At 36.8% G+C, this 23,013-nt stretch overlaps 1 protein-coding gene across 1 annotated transcript in view; it reads right to left on the bottom strand.

Annotated features, from left to right (window-relative positions):
- The window catches only part of MTNR1B (melatonin receptor 1B), a 28,933-nt gene extending 6,205 nt beyond the window's left edge, over positions 1-22,728 (bottom strand). The window contains exon 1 of the mRNA XM_044668996.1: positions 22,443-22,728. Coding sequence (XP_044524931.1) covers positions 22,443-22,728 — 286 coding nt within the window. The remainder of the gene's footprint in view (positions 1-22,442) is intronic.
- Positions 22,729-23,013: the final 285 nt, after the last annotated feature.

The raw sequence follows: 23,013 nt of genomic DNA, 5'->3' as shown, positions 1-23,013 counted from the left end.
TGGAACCTTTGATTAGTGAAAATCCTACCTTAATTATTCCCATCTTTTCAGAGGACCTCTCCTTCCTTTATGTCTCTGGGGACATATTAGATTTTCTCTCTTGCTAAATATCTCACAGAAATACTTCTGTTTCACAATGAAAACAGTTTGGGTCTTCCCAGGCCATAATTGCACTTTAAATCCATGTAAGCACCAGAGAAGAACTAGGAAAAGACTTTCTAAGAGAGTAGGGAGGAAGCAGCCAATTTTACTTGTCTTTTCTTTCCGGAAAGTCTTGACTTTTCTAGACATAAGCTTTCTACATTAGTCAGTCAGTCAATAAACATTCCATATGTACCTACTATGGGGTAGCTAGGGGGCTTAGTAGATAGAAAGTCAGGCCTGGAGACAAGAAGTTTGGGGTTCAAATGTGACCTGAGACACTTCCCATCTGGGTGACCTTGGTCAAGTCACTTAACTCCCATTACCTAGCCCTTACACTCTTCTGCCTTGGAACCTACATGGTATTGATTCTAAGACAGAAGATAAGGGTTATAAAAAAATTTTTTTTAAAGAAGTGTCTTCTACGTCCCAGGTTCCATGCTAAGGGCAGAGAAAGTGAAAAGGCAACATTAAACAACATGCCACACGTACATTTACGTTGTATACCAATGATAAATTGGAGATAGACAATTGAGAGAAAGTACTAGCATTTTTATAAAAACTCTGTCTTGTTCAGAAAAACTCTAAGACAGAAAAACTAAGGCTAGGCAAATGGGATTAAGTGACTTGCACAGGATCACACAGCTAGGATGTATCCGAGGACAGATTTGAACCCAGGATCTCCCATCTTCAAGTCTGCCTCTCTATCTACTGTGCTGCTTAGCTGCCTCAGAGAGCACTAACATTAATCAGGGAAGGGGAAATTTTTCTATTGATATGCACAGATAAGGGAAGAAAAGTCAAAACAGCCCATAAGAGCATTCTAATGATGCTGAGTTTTATACATAGTTTTGTCAGTGGTTAAGGATCTATAGGTATTGGCCATTTTTAGAGGTTTACTCTGGACAGGACTCTGGTGTCAACATCCAAATCATCAGTGCATTATTTAACAAGAGCAATTTTCAAAACATGATCACTCTCTGGGAGTTTTAGTTGAAAAGCAGTGTGGAACAATGGAAAGCCTACTGAATTGGTCATTGGAGGACCCAGGTTCAAATCCCTGCTCTACCACTTTTTCCCTGTGCCCTTGGGCAGTTATTTAACCTTTCTGGGCCTCAATTTCCTTATCTGGAAAATAAGAGAGTTTGTCTGTATCTCTATGGTCTCTTCCACCTCTGAATAAATGATTTTATGAACATATGAAGTTACTTGAAGTACTAGGGCAGCATTTAAGGGATTCAGATGAATCAATAGCTTGGTTATCTCTCTAGAGTGAGTTAGGAGACTTTTAAAGAATTTCCTTAATTTTAGTACTTTTGCTGTTTAATCAATCAATTATTGACTCTATCCTTACTGTGTACCTTGTATTTCCTTCTCCTTTCTGGTTCCAATGCTCACATGTGTCTTGGAATGAAGCTGTCTGCTCCACCCCCATCTATTTCATAACACTGGTTTTGGAAGGAATTTAAAATGTGCCTTTTTCCAACACATAGAAAGCCTGTTAGTTACTCAGGAGGGGAGAACAGAGGTGCCTCTCTTGAACCAATTTCCATGTTTGCTAGCACATGCTGAGAAAGACCAATCCTTGTAGAAATTCTTGCCAACTCTCTATAAGCTTTTTCCCTTGGGAAGAAAGCTTAAGTTCTATAATGCTGCCATATGCAAGAATGAGGTCCTGCAGGGCTAGAGACAGCATGGAAAAAGAGGCAGTAAAACACTGGTTTCCTCGTGGAAACAGATCTCATTGTTCTTCTCTAACACAGTGGCTGTTCCTAGCAGACTCAAATGAACTAATTGCAGCAACATATTCACCTGGCCTGACTTCTCATTGTACCTGATCTGTTGCACAGTTCTTGGAAGAAGAAGGAAGGAGCTTTGTTTTGTTTCTAAGACAAAATCAGACTCAGCCTTCTTAGTCTGCAGTCAAGGTAGGGAATCATTTCCCCATCCATTTCTTCCCTAGACATGACAGGTTTAAATTAAGATCCACATTGGGATCACTAATAAGCTTCTGCAGGAGCATCTCATGAATATTTATAGTAAAACCCATGAAATGATGTCCCTGTGCTTGGGTCAGATGGGGAGAAATTATTGTGGATGTAGCACCAAAATAAGATTTAGTAGCTCACAATGGACACACCCACACACATCTCAAAACCTAAAATGTGATTACAAATAAAAATGGCAAGTCAGTGACTTTTGGGTCAACATGACTTGGGCAAAGTCAGAAATAATTTGAATAATGTCAATTATAAGACTTATGAAACTGACCAGCATAAGACACAATTCAAAGGCCAAGCTAATAAGAATCGTTAAGATCTGTTTGCTGCCTCCCTCAAAGAAAAAGGGCTAGCCTAAGAAATGGAAAAGTGGTAAAACTGCCTTTCATGCTTTCTCTCTCTCAAACTTACTGCACATATTACTTCCAGGTCATATCTTTTTTTTAATTGAATATTATTTTATTATTGTTCATAAAGGATGTTTTTCCATAGTTTTTGTAATTTTATTCCTATGTATAATCAATTTTTTGTATGGATACCATTCAGAGCTGAGAAAGATTTCTAATTTTGTTGTTGGGGAATATATGTAGTATTGATATTAATTCATGTTTATTCTACCTTTCAGCAAAATGTAGTTTCCTTGCTTATCTCTTAGTTAACATTTATTTTTGCTGTTCCTTTTTCTGAGAAGATGATTACTATCTTTTTATTTTGCTACTTCAGTTGAAGTATGATAGGTAATGATCCAGTCCATTGCTTGAACTTTGTACATCTGTTTCAAATGTACTTCTTATAACCATAGTATTGGATTCTGATTTCTAATCAATTCTGCTGTCCTTTTCCACTTTATGGGTGAATTACCCCATATATATATGTGTGTGTGTGTGTGTGTGTGTGTGTGTGTGTGTGTGTGTGTATGTATGTATATATATGTATGTGTGTATATATATGAGAGAGCAAATAAGTAATTAGAATCCTTATTTGTCTATTTCCTTTTAACTTATTTTCTATTTTTCTCTTTTCTTCTACTCCTTCTGAGTTTGTTTTGCTTCTGACTAATCCCTCCTTTTATCATCCCTCTCTTATATTCCTCTTTTCCTTTTCCTCTAACTTCCCTGATGGGTGAAATAGATTTCTGCACCCAACTATGCATGTGTATATGTCACTCCTTCACCAAGTCCAAATGATAGCAATTTAAAAATATCACTTGTTCTTTCCTCCTCTTCATCATTTTTTTGGTATCTACTTGTCAATCATAATATGAGATAATTTTTCACCATTCTTCCTTTCCTTTCACCTTCCTCTCCAAACTCTTGAATTATCTTGTGTTCCCTTTCCATTCTTCATTGAATATCATCAAAACATAAAAAGGACTACTCTCAGGCCTCTGTATAATTAGATCCCCTCTATTACCTGTGATGTTGACAAAATTTGGAGAGAATTCATGTATTACTTCTTCATAAAAGAATTTAAACAGTTCATTGATGTTTTCATAATTGATCATTCATGTTTACCTTCTGCACAACACATGCCTCTCTTTTCTCTTCTGAGTTATAATCATTTTCATTTCTTGGAAATTGTAATTTTAAATTTCATAACCATAGAACATTAACAGACTATTGGTATTAAAAAGATGAGCCTCCAGTTCTGAAAATGTTATCCCTAATCAAAAATGCCTTTTATAGTGTTCCCACTAGGTGAGTAACAAACTTTCATCATAAAACCCCCAGGGTTTAGAGTCTCTTCCTCATTTCTTATCTTCTTAAAGAAGGTCTGATCTTGGGGTATCTAGACTTTCTGGGGAAGAGCCAGCCAGGGAAGAGCTATAATATCATAGTAACTAGCAAGATGGAAGAATGCTGGAGGGTATTAGAGTGAGTAATGGGAAGACTCAGAGAAAAAGAACTGGGATACTGGATCAGTTTTTAATTAGTCTATATTTTCGAACATGGATAGTGGAAAAAATATTGGTCTTAGTACATTGCTCATGATTAAAACCTAAGGCTAACTCTAAGTATATAGCTCTGGGCAAATGATTTTACTTCTGTACGCCTCAGTTTTTCATCTATAGAATGGAAATATAATACCTACCTAAGCTATGTCCTAGGGTTGCTGTAAGAACCAAAACAATGAAGAAGGATTAATTCAGCATTTACTATTTGTAGGACACAGGGTCAAGTGCTAGGCATACAAAGAAAGGGAAAAACAAAGCCACAACAATAATCTCTGTCTTCAAAGAGATTCATACTAATGATGAGAAAACATGTAGATAAATATGCACTTGAAGCTATATTCAAAGAAGGAAGGTAACCAGAGAGAAATTCAAGTGGTGAGATGAAAGAGGAAAGGGCTTGGAAGGTCCTGAATTAAATGGCATCTGAATTGAATCTTGAAGGAAGTCAGGCATTCTAAGAGGCAGAGATAAGAAGGGGCATCATTCAAGTCATGGAGGACAGTCAGCACAGAGACATGGAGATGGGAAATGGAATGTTGTGTTGGAGGAATAGTGAATATGCCAGTATCACTGAACTCCAGAGTGCATGGATGAGAGTAAAACATAAGGACAGAAAGGTAGGAAAGATCCAGGTTGCAAAGAATCTCAACTGTCCAATAGAAGACTTTATATTTGACCTTGAAGATAATTGGAAACCACTGGAGTTTACTGTGAAAAGGAGTGTCATGATCACATATAGGTCTGTTTAGGAAAAGTCTTATGGCGTTTGGACCAGAGTGGGGAGAAACCTGAGGCAAGAAGACCAATTAGAAGACTAATAAAATTTCCCTGAAGAGAAATGATAAGGATCTGAACAAGAGTAGTGGCTGTGTGAATGGAGAGAAGGGGCAGTATACAGGTAGCACCAAAACAAGGTTTAGCTCATTACATTGTGCATGTGTGGATAAACACACATACATACAATAACCAAAATCTAAACTGTAATTACAAATGAGTTACTGTAAAGACAGAAATGACAAATGAGAATATTTTTGAAAGTGTCCTGAGAAGTAGAAAGCAATAAAGAAAGTTTTATTATGCTGATGCAAAAGCTAAAATAGGATTCTTTTTATTCCCCACCACCACCACCACCAATAACACAGAGATGATAATATCTACTCTTTTAACCTCCCTGAGGACTTATATGGATCAAATGACATATGTTTTATAATGTTTCAAAAACCTAAAAATCTTAAAGATATTAAAGATATAAAATTAGAAAAGAAAAACAAATTAAATAAATACATAAAATAACAAATGAATATACAATATAATAGTAAAATTAATAAAACAATAAATTCAAATCTTAAATAAACTATAGTTAGTATTCAAATGAAGACTTAAAAAAAAGTTCTTTCAAGGTAAGTGCTTATAGGAAATGCATGTATAAAAGGAGACTGACCAACCAGCTCAGACCTTGTAGGCTTTCATGGGCTTTGGAGACTTGCTTCTAGGTCAGTCCTCTTGATGTGTAATCAAAAGTACCTTGGAGAGACTTTAGAGAATGTATGAATATTCTGTAAAACTGGTTCCCATCTGCTAAACATGGCACTCTTTAATTGACTGTAGTTGTAGAACACAACCTGAAATATCTTTAAAAGGCATTACTCAGCCTTTGGCACTATTTTCAGTTGGATCTCTTGCTGTTGGTTTAATTCTCAAGTACATCCCCATTCTCAAATCGCTGTGCTAAGATCAATAAGTCAACAGTGTAGTGGCTAGTGGGCAAGGCCTAGAGCCAAGAAAACTTTGGTTCAATTCCTATCTGGTACATTTATGCATCCACAGGCAAATCATGTTACTTCACAATATCCTAGGCAACCTTCTAAAATTATAAATTGCTACCAAATTGCCAGGCTGCATGAGTGATGGGAGTTTGTACACCAAGAATTGACCACACTAGATATGTTACAAGTTGAGGGTTCTCCAAAATTAATGTGCAAGGAACTGTGCAAGGCACTGAGAATACACTATGAATATGGGCTTAAGTTCTTTGCCTGAATCAGAGGCAGGTAAGTGATATAGTGGACAGAACACCAGACCTGGAATCAGGAAGACTCCAGTTCAAATGTTACTCCAGATACGTACTAGCTATGTGACTGATTAAGCCAGTATACCTTTGCCTTAGTTTCTTCATCTGTAAAATGGGGGTTATAATAGTACCAATCTCTCAGGGTTATTATGAGGATCAAATGAGATGATAATTATAAAGTGATTAGTATGGTACCTGGCAGAAAGTAACTGTTACAAAATGTTAGCTATTATTATTAATCTTTTTCATTTCAGGTAAAGGAAGGTAGGAGCAATAACCTAATAACAGGAAAGCAAGTTACCTAAGATTTAGCAGTGGATTTTATGCTTCATCTTGAAGCTAGCCCAGAATTTATGACCCAGAGAAAATCCTTCAGGACCAGCCTAGCTAGAGAAAGCCAGTAGTTGAGATGACAACACATCTGGCAGCAATGCCACATTTGGATGTGAACTTGGTGAGACCAATTCCATGTAAAAATTTTTTTTCCGTCTGAGCCAATTTCTTCCAGAGACTAAGGTGATATGGGGAGAGTATGCCCCTAAGATGCCAGGGGGGAAATATTTCTTCTTTTCTGTTCTCGTGTCTTCAAAGGAAATATCCCTTTGTAAAAGCTAACATCTCAATTGATTAAATGGAACTGGGACATCAGTCATTCATAGTTACCAATGGAGGGAATATATCCAGTGGGGACTCAAACTGATAGCACTAGAGGAAGATATTCCAAACCATAGGTGAATTGGGATCAATAAAACAAAATGTTAAAAACAATTTACATTTCTTCAAGCACTTTAAGAGCACCTAGTTACATAAAATAATTGATATGGTCATTATAAATCATTCTTCCCTACCCATTAATCAGGATGCCCAAGAACCTCAAACAGGAAATACTTCATTAACAGAATTGTATTTTATATGGAATTTTAACTAATTCTAACCATCCATCTCTTATTGCATCTCTATATATATTTATCTATATCTAAAAAAATTTACCTCAATCTAAATACTTCCATTTCATCCTCCCACTCTCAATCCTAATCCAATGCACATTTCTCTGGAAAAGTAATCCAGTAAACATATACATGCTTATTGGTTGACCAGGTGTTAATCTTAAATAAAGAGGACTGCCAAGTAGTAACAACAAGGGTCTCTAATCATCAGCTCAGAAGAAGTGCAGTGGGAGTCCCACCCAGCTGGAAGTGAAGGAGGGCTCACCCTGAGTGAGTCTGTAAATAAACTTCAACTGGGAAGGAGGGATTAGAAGGATGTGACAATGGGGAGGAGAGACTAACATCTGGTGAGACCAAAGGCTCTAGAGGTGATTAAAATCTGACAATATCAAGGGCTCTAGATACAGTAAGCTTCCAGAGATAACACAAGACCTGTTCTGACCATGAAGTCATTGAGGTCAAGGTAGCTCTTTCTAATAACTGCATTTAACAGAGGGAGCTGGGAATTATTATTCCAGCCCACTAGTCTATTAAATTCCCCATTTCCTTTACATTCTCTACCCTGAGATTGTGTGATAAAGAACACTGAACTTGGAATCAGAATACTCTCAATGGAATTCTGGATCTGCCATTTTAAATAAGTTGTGTGGCTTTTGTCAGTTCTCTTAATCCTTAAGAGCCTCAGTTTACTAATGTCTAAAATTGGAGGGGGGAGGAATGACATACTCACACTACCCTTTCTCATATACATTGTGAAGATGAAACAAGATAATGTGTATAAAAAGAGCATCCAGTGAATCTGATTATCAGAAAACACAGGGTCAAAATCTAATTCTGCCACTTATTCTCTATCTGACCCTGGGGAAGTAATTTAATCTCTCTGGACCCCAGACTTTTCTTTTTTAAACCCTTACTTTTCATCTTAGAATCAATATTATATATTGGTTCCAAGGCAGAATAGTAGTAAGGGCTAGGCAATGAGGATTAAGTGACTTGTCCAGGGTCACACAACTAGGAAGTGTCTGAGGTCGCATTTGAACTCAGGACCTCCCATCCCTAGGCCTGGCTCTCAATCCATAGGGTCTCAGTCTTTTTAAATGAAGGGGTTGGACTATGTAACTACTAAGGGTAGACACAGCTCTAAATCTATAATTCTACTTATCTTATAATTATTATCATTATTATGCCGATCATTTAGTAAACAATACTATGAAAAACCTTGAAAGACTTAAGAACTCTGATCATCCCAATGACTACTGGTCTAATTAAACCATTGAAGAAGAATATTTCCCACCTCCTGACATAAAGGCAATGAACTAAATATAAGCAAAATAAGACATACACTTTTACACATGACCAATTTGGAAATCATTTTGATTCTTGATGCCTTTTTGTTTTAAGGGTTTTGCTTACCTATTTGGGGGAGGAGGTGAAAAGAAGAGACAATAAACACTTTATAAATTGAAAAAATAAAATTTAATTTTAAGAATTAAAATTTTAATTTATTGCAATATTAAAAAATAAAAGCTCTCTGATGGATTAATCATTAGTACAATAAATATATATGCATAGAGGCAACATGGATAGTAGATAAAGCACTGGATTTGGAATCAGTTCAATTCTGACCTCAATATTTATTAACTGTGTGACCTTGGTCAAGTCATTCAACCTGGGACAACATCATTTAATTCATCTATAAAACTGGCATAGTAATAGCACCTTTCTCATAGGATAGTTTCAAGGATCATTTAAGACAAAATAATTAAAGTGTTTAACAATGTTGAAACATTATATAAGTTTTAGTTGTTGTTGCTACTCTATCTAGGAACAGAATGAATGTTTGTTCTAGTAATTTTTTCTTAATAATGAAATTTATATCCATGAGCTTCTTGGTGATATATTTTTTTGTAGTTTTCACATAGCCCAGAAATAATTTCTAGAAACCGCAACTTCTGTTAACAGCATTAGTTTTTAAAGATCTAGACTATGTTTTATGCAAAAAGTCTACTGTATCGTTAGTGTTCATTGGATCATCATGTATCAGAGGTTTAGAACTAGAAAGAACCTTAGGGGTTATCACATCCCAACCTCCCCCTTTACATATGAAAAAACTAAGGTCCAAAGAGGATAGATGAGAAAAGATAGAGGAAAGTCAGAAAGTGAATTCAGCTTCTTTCAGACTTGGAGTCATCTTCATGAATATAAGAACTCTGGGCTCAATAAGAAAGTTATTGATTTGCATCTAGGTCTTCAGCAAATCTCAATGACCCAAGCTGGCCAATCCTCACTTCTAGATTCGCTGTCAATTGTTTTCCTTTCTTGCTCTGTTGTCTGAGTAAACCTGAAGTTGTAATAAACTTAGCATCATCTCTGGATCACTTCCTTATATCTTCCATTTTTATGATTTTTTTCATATCTTTGATGAGCAGCAAAATAGTACATTAGAGCACCCACTATTTTCTGAATAAGTATATTTCATCATTAAGCCTAAACAGTAAGCCAGATGTCTAAAGATAAAGGCAAGAAACATCAAAGTCTTTATAACCTTTGTCTACAGGGTATTGCATAAGAAGAATTAAAGAGGATTACAAGCTTTTCTGATTATCCAGCTAAAGACATAATTACAGGATTTAAAATTAGTTAATTTCTGCACAGAGAGAACATAATAAGGTATTCACATTTGAAGTGAGAAGTTGGAAGGCTTAGAGGATATTAGGGAGTGAAGTCCAAGACTAATGGATTTGAACTCCAACAGATACCACCCAATGGCTACCATGGTTTGGAAAGATCATGAGGCATCTGGCCCTCTGGAAATGTGACATAAAATTTCAGTATTATGATGAGGGATGAATAAAATGTAGAAGGTTGACCGCTTTTGAGTGAAGAGCAAAGTAATGGTCCCTCACATCCACATGGGCTCCATCTAAGTTGCTTTATGAAATTTATATCAGATAAAAAGTTAGAGTACCATACAATAGCATAGAGCCCCCAATTAGAAAAATTCCTAATTTTTTTAGTTCAGTTATATTGTATTTTCCCAATTACATGTAAAAATGATTTTTAAAATTCATTTTCTAACATCTTGAGTTCTAAATTCTCTCTCTTCCTTCCTCCCTTCCCCCTTCTCTGAGATGGTAAGCAGTTTGATAAAGATTGACAAAGTGCAATCATGCAAAACATTTCCAAAATAATCATGTGGAACAGACTTATCAAATAAATGAATAAAATAAAGTGAAAAATGGCATGCTCTGATCTACATTCTGACTTCATCAGTTCTTTCTCTGGAGGCAGATAACATTTTTCATTATAAGTCCTATGGAATTGTCTTGGATCATCATATTGCTGAGAGCAGTTAAGTCACTCACAGTTGATCATTATTCAATATTGCTGTTACTGTGTGCAATGTTCTGGTTCTGCTCATCTAACTATATCAGTTCATATAATTCTTTCCAAGTTTTTTGAAAATAACCTGCTTATTTCTTGTTGCACATTAGTTTTCAATTGCAATCAATCATATGCCAAAACTTGTTCAGTCATTCTCCAATTTATGTACATCTCAGTTTCCAATTCTTTGCCATCACAAAAAGAACCGCGACAAATATTTTTATATAAATAAGTCTTTTTCCTTGTTTAAAAGAAATCTCTTTGGGATACAGGCCTAATAATAATGCTTGTACATTAAAGGGTATGTACAGTTTTATAATCCTTACAACATAACTCCAAATTGCTTTCCGGAATGGTTGGATTTAGTTCACAACTCCACCAACACACAGCATATTAATGTCCTTTTTTCCCTTCGTATCCCCTTTAACATTTATAATGTTTATATAAACCAATATGCTAGAAAATTCCTAATGCTTAGAGATCTCTCTCTCTCTGACCCAATTTAAATGTATGTTGATATCTAACTAATCCCTGGCCTCTTTATGTTTGAGGCAAAAATTAGGATTCAGGAAATGTTTAAGTAAAAAAAAAGTAAGCACTGAGTATATTGCAGTTTCTGTTATTGGTTAGAACTGGAGAGGTAAAGTTGGATAAAGAGCAGATTTGAGAGCTATGTGTAGAGGGGAACTTTCCTTAGTCCTTTAAAAAGGTAGCTATAATCTGATGGCTTTAGAGAGGTTTTACCTTCTCTACCACGGTTCAGCTTGCTTAATGCAATCTCCTTTGCTTTCAGGTTCTTCATTTATTTTGTTGCCCCCTGTGCCACTGATTGTTTGCAGCTCAATTTAAATACTTATCAGGGTTGGAAATATTGGTTCCCATTGCTACTATATTGCTCAGCTCTTTCAGCCTCTTTCTTATATACTTTGTGTGTCCCTTTAAGAACTCTTAGGCTTCTCTCAAAACCACCTTCCAGTTTAAAGATCATAGTCAAAATTGCTTTCAGGGAGAAGAGGAATCTTTGTCTTTTTGAATTATAAATCAAGCTATGCTACTATGAATAAGTCAACACTGTTGACTAGTGGAAAAGTCCTAGAGTCAAAAAAAACTTTGGTTCAATTTTTGTCTCTGGCACATATTAGCTATTCATCCACAGGAAAGTTGTGTTGTGTCTTAACATTTTACGCTACCTTCTAGAATTATAAATTACAACCAAGTCACCAATCTGTATGACTGAAGGGAGTTTCCATACCAAGAACTGACCATACCAAGATGTTACAAGTTGAGGGTTCTCCAAAAATAATGTTCAAGGAACTGTGCAATACGCTGGGAATACAAAGATAACAGTGAAATAGTCCCTTCCCCCTGGGAGTTTATAATTTAACTGGGGATTCACCCACACAACTGTAAAGTATAGTACAGTTGAGGCACTGGGACCCTACTCTTTTCTCTCCTGTCTCTGTCTGTCTTTGTCACGCAAAGGAAACAGCTGAAGTCAAATTTGAACCCAGGACCTCCCATTTCTAGATCCGATTCTCAATTCACTGATCCACATGGATGTCCTCAACATTAACTCTTAAACAGAACAAAAAGTAAATGAGTTGGTAATCACAATAAGGATGCATTGTCGTCCCCCCCCCCCAAGTCTTCAAGAACTTTCATATGTTGGACATATACTGGTGATTCCAAATGGTTGCTGAGATCCCTTCCAATTCTCAAATTGTGTGATTCCATGACAATATGATAGTCCATCTATAAACCTGGATCAGTCCTTGATCTCTTTAGAGAATAGTCTGTACCATGTGTTAACTGCTGGGCAGAAGGTTTCCTCTTTTGGAATCTCCTGATGAACAAAGCTACTCCTTTGCCACTCTCAAGTCATTGAAAGCCCTAAGTTCATTCAGCAAATAGCAACCTTAAGCCAAGAATTTGCAGTTTCTAGGTCTACTCCCTTAGGGGAGAATTGAGGCAGCATTATACCCTTAAGTGAAAATCAGTTCCCTTAAGCTTGGGATCTACAAAGCTATTAATATTTGTTCACAGGACATTGAAGTATTTTTCACTCTCAAAACATAGAAGGCAGTAATGGGAAATGTAGGCAAGATTTTTATTTTTATAACCCTTACCTTCTGTCTTAATATCAATTCTAAGATAGAAGAGCAACAAGGACTAGAGCAAGTCAAGTGACTTAAGATTCTGAGGAATTTCCCCTTTCTGAAGCTGTAGGTGCTGCTAAAGAGCAAAAAACCCCAAGCTCCAACAGCTCTTAAAGTCACACAGCCATCTTTCTTCCAATCAACTCTCAAACAGCAGGGCTTTTTTATTCTCCAATCAGACAGACTTCCAGTATTAACTTCATACTTTCTGTTTCTAATCAATAGGGCTCAACCAGATCACCTTGGAAAAAACCCTTCTTTTATTGTCTCTCTTCTCTGGCCTCTGTTTTCTGTCTTTCCATCTTGATTTTTGGGTGCTAATGCTCTAGTTCAATGGTTCCCAAACTTTTTTGGCCTACTGCCCCCTTTCCAGAAAAAAAAATATTACTTAGCGCCCCCTGGAAATTATGAAACTATTTATTGAACTCAGAATAGAATGTAATATAAAAAAAAAAAATGAGGCCATCACCGCCTCCCTGGATGGCTGTAGCACCCACGAGGGGGTGGTAGTGCCTACTTTGGGAATCACTGCTCTAGTTTCTAATTTAGCTTCTCATTTCTCCCTTTAAGGCCTCTTTATGTGGAATAACCTGCATCTATCCCAAGTTGAAAAAAATGTAAAACCATATTTTGTCAAATATAACACTAACAAGTAATATTCAATAGCCCCATAGTCCCCAAATAGTTCTTTGCAGTTTATAACTAGAAAACTCTGAATCAAAGTCCAAAAAAGGGTCATATATAAAATAACTGCTGGGAAATAACACACTGCGACCATCTTTATTATCAGTAAGTACTTTGGTTTCGGAGGAGTCGCTTGCTCTCAGATCTCAGAATTATCTGTTTTTCCTCAAACATTTTTCTATTTCTCATAAAAAAATTTTTTTTCGTCTTTCAGCAAATAAAATGATCACATAAGATAAAGGTAGAACGACACATACACAAACATACATATTTTCAAAATAAATATAAAGTAATTTGAAAGAAAAAGCATTACTAAGTAGGAAGATAAAGAAAGGCCTCACTTAGAAGATAGCTTTTGAACTGAGCCTTGAAGGAAACTAGAGATTCTGAGAGATTATAGTAAGGAGGCAGTAAATTCTAGGAAATGGGAATAATAAATACAAAGACAGAGAGAAGAGATAGAAATTTTTTTTTATAATAAACTGTAAGAAAGACAGGTTGGAGAGTGATGAGGAGAATAATAAATAATAGTACATGTGAAGGAATAATATGTAATATGACTGAAAATATAGGATAGAGCCAGATTATGAGAGACTTTAAATCCCAGAGGAAAAAAATGTGTAATTAAGTATGTATATATGATATATAATTTTGTGCATATATGTATTCAAATATAAATAATGTATATTATAAATATACAAATACATACACTGTAATACATATATATTTCTGGAAATAATAGGTGAAATAAATTGATAGTCTTTAGGGATGGTTTTGTAGAGGTGAGATTTCAAGGTGTTATTAGTAACCCACAGAGATGAGGACCACCAACACCTCACCCAGCCAGTGTGCTCAGACTCACAGACAGATGTACAAAATAGATCAAGGGTTTATTTTAAACCAAGGTAACCTAGAAGGGAGGATTAGGAAATAGGATACCCTGATCTAAGGGATTCTAGCTAAACCCTCCCCCTTCTAAGACCCCTGCAAAGGGATGTCTTCTGGTCTTCCAGCTGCCTACTTTCCTACTCTAAGAAATTCCCTACTAACTAACTACCTGATGCTAATAATCCTCCCAGATAACGTTTGGTTAGATTTTATAGTCTTTCAGAGTAGTTGGACTGATCCTTTATCTCAGGCATAAACCCTCTTTGGGTTAGGCCCAAGATGGCTTCAGGCCTTTCCCCACAGACAGTTTACTGGCTTGCCAGCAGTTGGGAACACTTCTCAGGATACTGGAACATGAGTAGATCACACAGTAGATAAGATTTATCAAACTGGACAACAGGATATGTAGCTTTGGCTTCAAGGGAATAAGAAACAAAACCCCTCCTAGACTTGTAGGGATCCCAAGCAGGAAGAAGTTATCAGCTTCAGGATTTCCCAGAAACGGGAAACCAAAAGCCCAGAATTCTCTCTGTGCCCACTTTTTACAATGTCCCCACGTTCCAGAATACAGCCTCTGTAGTTCCTTGCATGTGGTAATGTCCTGCAAACTGCTATCTGTGCAAAGTCCTTTCTCTTACCTTTTAACTCCCATTCTCAGCTTTCCTCTAACATAGGGAACTATTTGAATTTAATTAATAAGGGAGTCATAATATAGTCATACCTACATTTTAGGAAAATTGGTTTGGTGAGGGCTTTTTCCCCCGCTTCTTCCAGTGAAGAGAGGATAAGAAGGCAAAGAGAAATAGGGATAAAATAACAAAGAAGTGAAAAAGAAGAAGAAGAAGAAGAAAAGAGAGTCATTAAGGCATCATTTTTATGGGGAGAAAAGAGAAGGAATGCAAAGCAAAGCAGAATGGCTTTAAAATCTATAGGTTGATCTTATCATATGCTTTAAAAGAAAAGCAAGCTACACAAAATGGAAACAGAGTTTCAAGTATAATTTGTTTTTTCCTGTTCTACTATGTATAAGGATTGCCTATTCTATATGATGCTTATTAAGTTTCAAAAATTAAAAATCCTTTGGGCTATGAGCAAGGTAAAACTTGAAAAACCATATTGTCAAAGTTACATTTAATATCCAATGTGATGTGGTTTTATAATGAAGAATTATAAAATATCTGCCCCTCCTGCCTTCAAAGACAGAAAATCACTTTGGTGGTTTTGGAGGTAGATTGGAGCATGGAAGGACCTGAGAGTGGGAGATTATTTAGATTAGTCCAGGCAAGAAATATGGGGGGCCTGATTTGGGTAGTGATTGTGTGAATGGAGAGGAGATGGATGTAAGAGATGTTATAGAAGTAGAAAGAGTAGGATTTGGTAATTGGAGAGGTAAAAGTAAGCAGTCAAGGATAGTAATGAGTTTATGAACTTGGTAGGTTGGAAGGCTAGTGGTATTAAAAGAAATAGGAAAGTTTGGAAAGAGAATTGAGTTGGTTGGAAAAACCAAGGCGTATGAATGTAACTGGATATTGTATAGTAATAACTTATGAATGCAAAGAATTCAGAGAAATGTTAGATTTGTAGTAAATAATATAGAATGAAATAAGCAGAACTAAGAGAACATATATAAGAACAATAAAGGAAATATCACTAAAAGGAAGTTAAGGGGCAGCTAGGTGACTTAGTGGATAGAGTACCCAGAATATGGGAGATGTTGGGTTCAAATTTGACCTTGGACACTTCCTAGCTATGTGACCACGGGCAAATCATTTAATCTCAATTGCCTAGCCCTTACTGCTTTTCTGCCTTGGAACTGATACTTGTATTGATTATAAAACAGAAGGTAAGGTTATTTCGGTTTAAAGGAAGCTAAGCCTTAAAACTTGAAAAGTTAATGAATGAAGTGATATATATATGTATATATATATATGTATATATGAAAATAGCATTAACAAAACTTTTTTAAAGAAAACATTTAATAGAATAGATAATGAAACGCATCTTTAATTTCATGGCAGAAAGATAGGGGAAAATATTTTATGCATCATCAGATGTAGACATAGTATCAGATGGTTTCTACTTAGTTGCCTTTCTTTGTCATGTGGAAAGGTGCCCCTTCTCTCCAAAATGACTGTGACATGAAGGAAAAAAATCATGAATAAAATGGTTTTTTTAAAATAGAAAAGCCAAGAAATCTGTCCAATTTACACACGGTTGTTCAGTGATAAACATAAATATAGGAGAAACGGGTAGTAAGGGACCCATCCAGTGAAAGGAATTGAGACAATGATAAAGGATGGGTAAAACACTCCAGAGTGAGAATGAACTTAAAAATGAGGGGACTGTGTCCAAGAGAGGCATGGCAAACTAATCAGTAGCCCCCAAGGCTTATTATTAGCCTCAGAAGCTGAAATAGTGAATTGACTAGTCCATAATAAGCAGCTGGAGACTGAAGATGATAAAGGACTGAGTAAATGGTAGACAATCTTGGGGCAAGCCTCCACCTTTTCCCTTCCTTTTTCAATGGGGGTTTTCCAAATGCAAGTCCTGCCTCTAATCCATATTGGCTTGTATAACCTTGCACAAAGCATTAACTTCTCACTACCTCAGGCAAAATTGCAAGATTACCATTTACAGAGCAAATGTTGATCTGCATTGGTAAAGGGAGTTACCTGTCTGGGAGTTCCATGTACCAATGAAATCACACTTCTAATTCCTCCTCCTCCAACAAATAAGTTGAAAAAAAAATAAACCTTCCTTAGGAACATCATTTACTCATTGATTCTGTTTCTATTCAACCTATGCCTGAGCTCTGCTTTGAGCCTGTGCCATTGCCTGCAGTCCCAAACATGCTAGTCCTACCTGTCTCCTCACTTTTGGTGTTGCCTTGCCTTCATATCTCTGGGCAACTAGCTGCTGAAGTAGATAGAGGGGTGGATCTGGAGTCAAGAAGTTCAAAATCAATTTCAAACACTAACTTTGTGATCCGGGGCAAGTAATTTAGCCTCTTCTGCCTCAGTTTCTTCAACCATAAAATGGGAGATATGGGATGTTGTGAGGATCAAATGAGAAGATATATGTAAAATGCTTAATGCAGTTCCAGGTACATAGTAGGTGTTTTGGAAATGTTTGTTTCTTTCCTTCTATTTCTTTGCTATCATGGGCCCAGTTCCTAGCATGAAGCAAAATTTTTGACACATAGCAAATAATCAATAAATATTTACTAACAATTTTTTTAAATTCAAGACTAGATGTCATTAGTGTGGAGAATTCCTAACATGGAAACTCTCTCTATGGATGGAGATCAGTATGCATGAAAGCACTGGCATAACCTATATCAGACTATTTATCACCTTGAGGAAGCAGGGAAGAAAGAGAGAGGAAGAGAATCTGAACAGCAAAAAGCCAGAAAATAATTGTCAAAAATTGTTTCTACATGTAATTGGAAAAAAAAAAAGCAAGTTTTTTTTTTAAAAGAAATTTGCCTTGCAGAAATCATAGTTATTTAAAAAGCCTTTATCAGTGAGTAAAAGTTTTTTTTTTATCCCATTTTATATATAGGAAACTGAGGCATGGAAGGAGTGAAGGATTTTACCTAAGATCTCATTGCTGGTGAGCATCAGAACTGTTATTCAGCCTCAGGTCTCTTGTATGCAACTTGAACACTCTTTCCAGTGTCCCATGGTGTCATTAACCATTTCCGTCACATTTTAACATTAAGAACAATAATACAATAGACAGAATCCAACCAGAGAGGCAACATGGTATAATTGACAGAAGGTTAGCCTCAATGTCAAGAAAATCTAGGATTGTCATGTTTCCTCATTGAACCTCAATCTCAACTCTACAACTAAGGTAGAGAGATGTTTTTCTAAAGTTTGTGTCTGACTATGCCACACTCCTATTCAAATAAAACATAATGGCTCCCTATTATCTGTAGGATCTAATATAAACTTCAGTTTGAAATTTGACACCACAGGATCATAGTTCTAGAACTAGAAGGGATTTAAAGTCCTTCACCACCTGGCTCCCACCTACCTTTCTAGTCATATATATTACTCCTCCTATTATATTCCACAGTCTAGCCAAATTAGATCTTTGCTATTCCTCAGATCCATCTCTGTGCCTTTGCACTGGGTGTCTCTCATTTCTGTAATGTACTCCTTACCTCTGCCTCTTAGAATCACTTTTCTTCTAAAACTCCTCCCAGGCCACATTCTAAGTGAAGCCTTTTTCTGATCTCTTTCAGGAGCTAGCACACTCCCCACCCTTCTACCTTAACTGACCCTTTCAAAACCCTGCATCTCTTGTTAGTATTTTACATATAATTATTATATGCATCTGTTGTCTTCTCCAATAAAATGTAAATTCCTTGAGGTGGGGAGTTGTTTAGTGTTTGTCTTTGTTTTCCAATGCTTACATAGTTCCTGGCACATAGTAGTCATTTAATAAATGCATATTGATTGATTGAAATGATAAGTTACAGAGGAATTGCTGATCTGCAGTGGTGGGAGGAATTTCCATAAGAGGAATTCCTTACATTGATGCAAAGTCTGGACCCTCTTCAAGGAAATTGAAGGGATTAAGAGAACAAGTGGTTAATTATAAGAATTGAGCTAACTACACTGAATCCATCTTGTGACTTAATTCTGGAGCTAGTTTAGTTCCCTTTCTATTTAATTATGGGCCTAGTCCAAATTCTGTGGTGTTAGAAAAGTTTATTCAATTGTAGGAACTGATAGAAAATCTTTTTGCATTGTTTGAAACTTGCCTTTTGTGGTTGGGAAACTGAACTGTTTGTATATCTGTTGTCTAGAGACCCTTAAATGAGGACCTAGGCTATGCTAATTAATGTAAGGAGTTTCCTCATAATTATACATCTTAAGCAACCCATATGTCTAATCTGAAAACCGGCCCCTTCCAGTTATTGTTTCCACATTCCTTTGTGTACAGATACTGGAGGAATGGGATAGCTTTTTTCCTGAATTCAGGAAATTCATTTACCCTCTCCCTCCCAACTTGGAAAGTCCTTGATCTTTCATCTATTTAGAAATCAGATTACCTAGTGTTGCATTGTTTCTTTTTAATTAGTTGGACTTTAATTAGTTTGATTGTTTTTAATGTATAAAAGTCTATGTCCCTATCTTCAGAGTCTAGTCCTAAACTGAGGAAGGGGCTGGCTTGGTTCCCATTTGTTGGGCAATTGGTATGCATTATTTAAGAAATCAATATGCTCAGAAGATGAAACTTTGTGCCCTCAGTCATTTCATCTTTTGCTGGGTACATCCCAGATACTGCCTCTTCTGTTGAGAGACTGGTTTTCATAGTACTTATGTAAAGTGATCTTTAATTTTTTAGAAAATCGTTTATTGGTACCTCCATCTTCTTATGGCACTGTGTACCTTAGTTATTAATTAATAATGAATGTGCTGTCATTCTCAAATTTTCTAATTAAATTCTGTCTTCTTAAGGCTGCTAGATTATGGGGCAGACTATAATGGAAAAGTTATTGGTTTAAAATAAACAGTTCAGGAAAGTATTTTTTTTCTCTTAATATGAACATGAAAGTAGAAGAGGAGATGAATAGGAGCAGGGAAACATAGGAGCTGACTGTTCAAAGAGCCAGGAGCAAAGTTTCTGTTTGTTTTGGTATCTCTTAAGAATTTTTATTCTGTAGCAGCAGCTCCAGGGGAATCATTTTGTAAAAAGTCAATACCAAGTGATTTTCATGAATACCACCATTTAGACACAATGGTCAACTTCAAATAGAGTATATCACAAGTGGTAGCTACCAGCATTTCAGAAATAAATAGTTTAGGGTAGAGAACTATTGTTCTGGTGCTGAAGTGTAGCAGATGCAAGAGGGGGAAGGGAATTAGAATAAATGAGGGTGCCAGCAATTTAATTACATTTATATAATCCATCATACCAAACACTGTTGTTGTTCAGACATTTCAGTCATGTCCAATTCTTTGTGACCCCATTTGGAGTTTTCTTGGCAAAGGTACTAGAGTGATTTGTCATTTCCTTCTCCAGCTCATTTTATAGATAAGGAACTGAGACCAACAGGTTAAGTGACTTGCTCAGGGTCATATAGCCTAAAGCTGCATTTGAGTTCAGGTCTTCCTGACTCCAGGCCTGGCACTCTAGCCACTGTTCCACCTAGCTACCTTTTACCAGGCACTAGAAGTAACAAATGCAAGGAACCCAGAAGAATCTGAGAAGGTGTACACAGAGCCTCAAAGTTAGGGTCAGAAAAGGCTTCATAAATTCAAATCTCCCTCAGATACTTCCTAGTAATGTGATTCTGGACAAATCATATATAAGCATTTACAAATAGGGACAGTGGCATAATGAAAATAACACTAGACTTGAAATGAGAAAACTTGGATTCCAAACCAAGATCTATAAAGTACAAGTTGTATGACTTTAAAGTAAATCATTTTACTTCTCTAAACCTCAGTGTCTTCATCTGCAAAATGGGAGTAATAATACCTGCACTACCTTTCCAGGAGGCTATTGGGGGAAAATTACTTTGTAAAATTTAAAGTGCTCTCTACATGTAACTTGTTATTTATGTAAAGTGTTTTACAAGCCTTAATGCTTTGCTCCTAGTTTATAACTTTAAAAGAGTTATAAGTCTCCTGAAAAATTTTTGAATATCATTTCCTTTTAGCAATTATTATGGTACTTTGAACAAGATGGAAACATATACTTTATTCAAAAAAACTATTATAGCCATAAGAACTTAAAAATACTTTAAAGTCATTTAGGTAATAATCAAGTCTGTATATAACAAGAGTTTTTTTTTAAAGAGCTCTTAGTAAGAAGGACACTTTCCAGATATAGTGCCTGGGAATTACTAAGTGCTTAAATAAATGTTTGTTGACTGATTACATGGATATGTATGTATATAAGAGATCGAGATCAATTCTCCCAATGGTTCTGCTAGTATGAAAATCTTGGGTCCAACTAGTCAAAGAAAAGAGCATTTACTTCTAAAATGGTCTCCCTTATGGGATAGATCTCTTGAACAACATTTCTAAACTATAAGCTGCTTGCTGCTGCTGCTGGGCTTTTTCCATTTTAATAATTCTTTTATGTTTGAGTTGCTCCCTGAGGAAGGCTGCAAAAAAAGATATTTCAGCTCTGACAGTGTGTTGCAAGTGGAAAAATTCAGAGTCAGAGGTTCAAATTCCAAATCTGCCTCTTACCACCCATGTAACTTTGAGCAAGGCATCTAACTCTGCTTGGTCTCAGTTTTCTAAATTATATCATAGTGAAGATAGACTACATGATCTCCCAATTTAAATCAAAAGGTGCTAAGGCTATGATTTAAGTAAGCTTAAAGTCCAATCAGGGTAATTGACCAGGTTTTTCCCCCCTTTTCAATTTTTTTCCTTCCACATCCTGTTCATGGAAAATCTGAAAGTCTAGAACGTGAGAAATGGAACAATTTCAGGATTGTAGACTCATGAATATGTAGCAGAATTATTCTTTTGTCTTTAAATATTTCCAATAATCCTCTAACCCCCCCCAAGTAGACAGTCTATTTATATGTTCCAGATATGCTTATGCAATGTCTGTGACTAAAAGTTTTCTGACTTGGTCTTAGGTCAACTGGCAATCAAGAGACACAGAGTACACAAAGCACAAGTGAATATCTCAGAAACTGGTTAGCAGAGAGAGCTCCCTGGAACTGCATTAAGTGGAGCTCAGTTATGGAACATATGCCTCAGCAAAAGCTCACCCCGAGGGGCAGCAGCCTCAGAAAGTGAGCAAGCAAAACTTTTCAACTTGGTGGAGAAAAGCAAATCAATAGAAAGGGCTGCACTTCCTATGCCTTAGGGACTAGAATAGAGCAAAATCCTGAGCCCAATTCTTAGGTTCTGGGTTAAACTTGGGTAAAACAAAAGCAATGTCAGAAAGATTTAAAAAAAAAAAAAAAACTATGGTGTGGGGCAGCTCCGTGAATTGATAACTAGGCCCAGAGACAGGAGGTCCTGGGTTAAAATCTGTCTCAGACCCTTCCTAGCTGTAAGACCTTAGGCAAATCGCTTAACCCCTACAGTATAGCCCTTACTGCTCTTCTGCCTTGTAACCAATACGGTATTGATTCTAAGACAGAAGGTTAAAAAAAAAAAAAAGTATGAGGGGACATTTGTGGGTGGAACGAGGAAGAGTGGGGTGTCAACGGCCCCTCCCACTACCCCTTACCTGTATTCCGGAGCTTGGGGTTCCTTAACACTGACAAGATCACCAGTGAGTTGCCCACTAAATCTACAGCGGTTGTGATGATCAGCACGCTGGACAGAGCCGCAGCTACCCAAAAGGGCCGGGAGTCTTCTGCTGGCTGTGTCCCATCCCCAGACTCCTTCTCCCAATTGAAATTGCTGCCAGGTCCAGCCAACTCACAGCAATTGTGGAAAGAGCCATTCTCTAACATTCGGAGGTCTGTTTCCCCAGTCCGCTGCTGTCCCGGCTCCTGCCTCCAGCGAAGCATGGACCACACAAGAACAGTAGCAGGTGATTGGACACACGCCCAGGAACGGAGACTCCGACCACTTTCTACTCAGCCCACCTCTCTGGCCCTGGCTCTAGCTTTAGTTTTGTCCCTGACTCTGGCTCTTTTGGCTCTCGACCAAATCACCCGCCTCCCTACTCTGTCTGGCCCCCTCCTGGCCTGAGGAGGGTTTATAATGAGCTTCACCCTCCCCACGCACTCTCACTCCCTCTTAGCTAAGCACTACTGGCCTTCCTGGGCTCACTGGGGGTGGGGAGAAGAAGA

The sequence above is a fragment of the Gracilinanus agilis genome, chromosome 3, assembly GCF_016433145.1.
Source record: "Gracilinanus agilis isolate LMUSP501 chromosome 3, AgileGrace, whole genome shotgun sequence".
Lineage (NCBI taxonomy): Eukaryota > Metazoa > Chordata > Mammalia > Didelphimorphia > Didelphidae > Gracilinanus > Gracilinanus agilis.
This window is presented reverse-complemented; position numbering and strand designations above follow the sequence as displayed.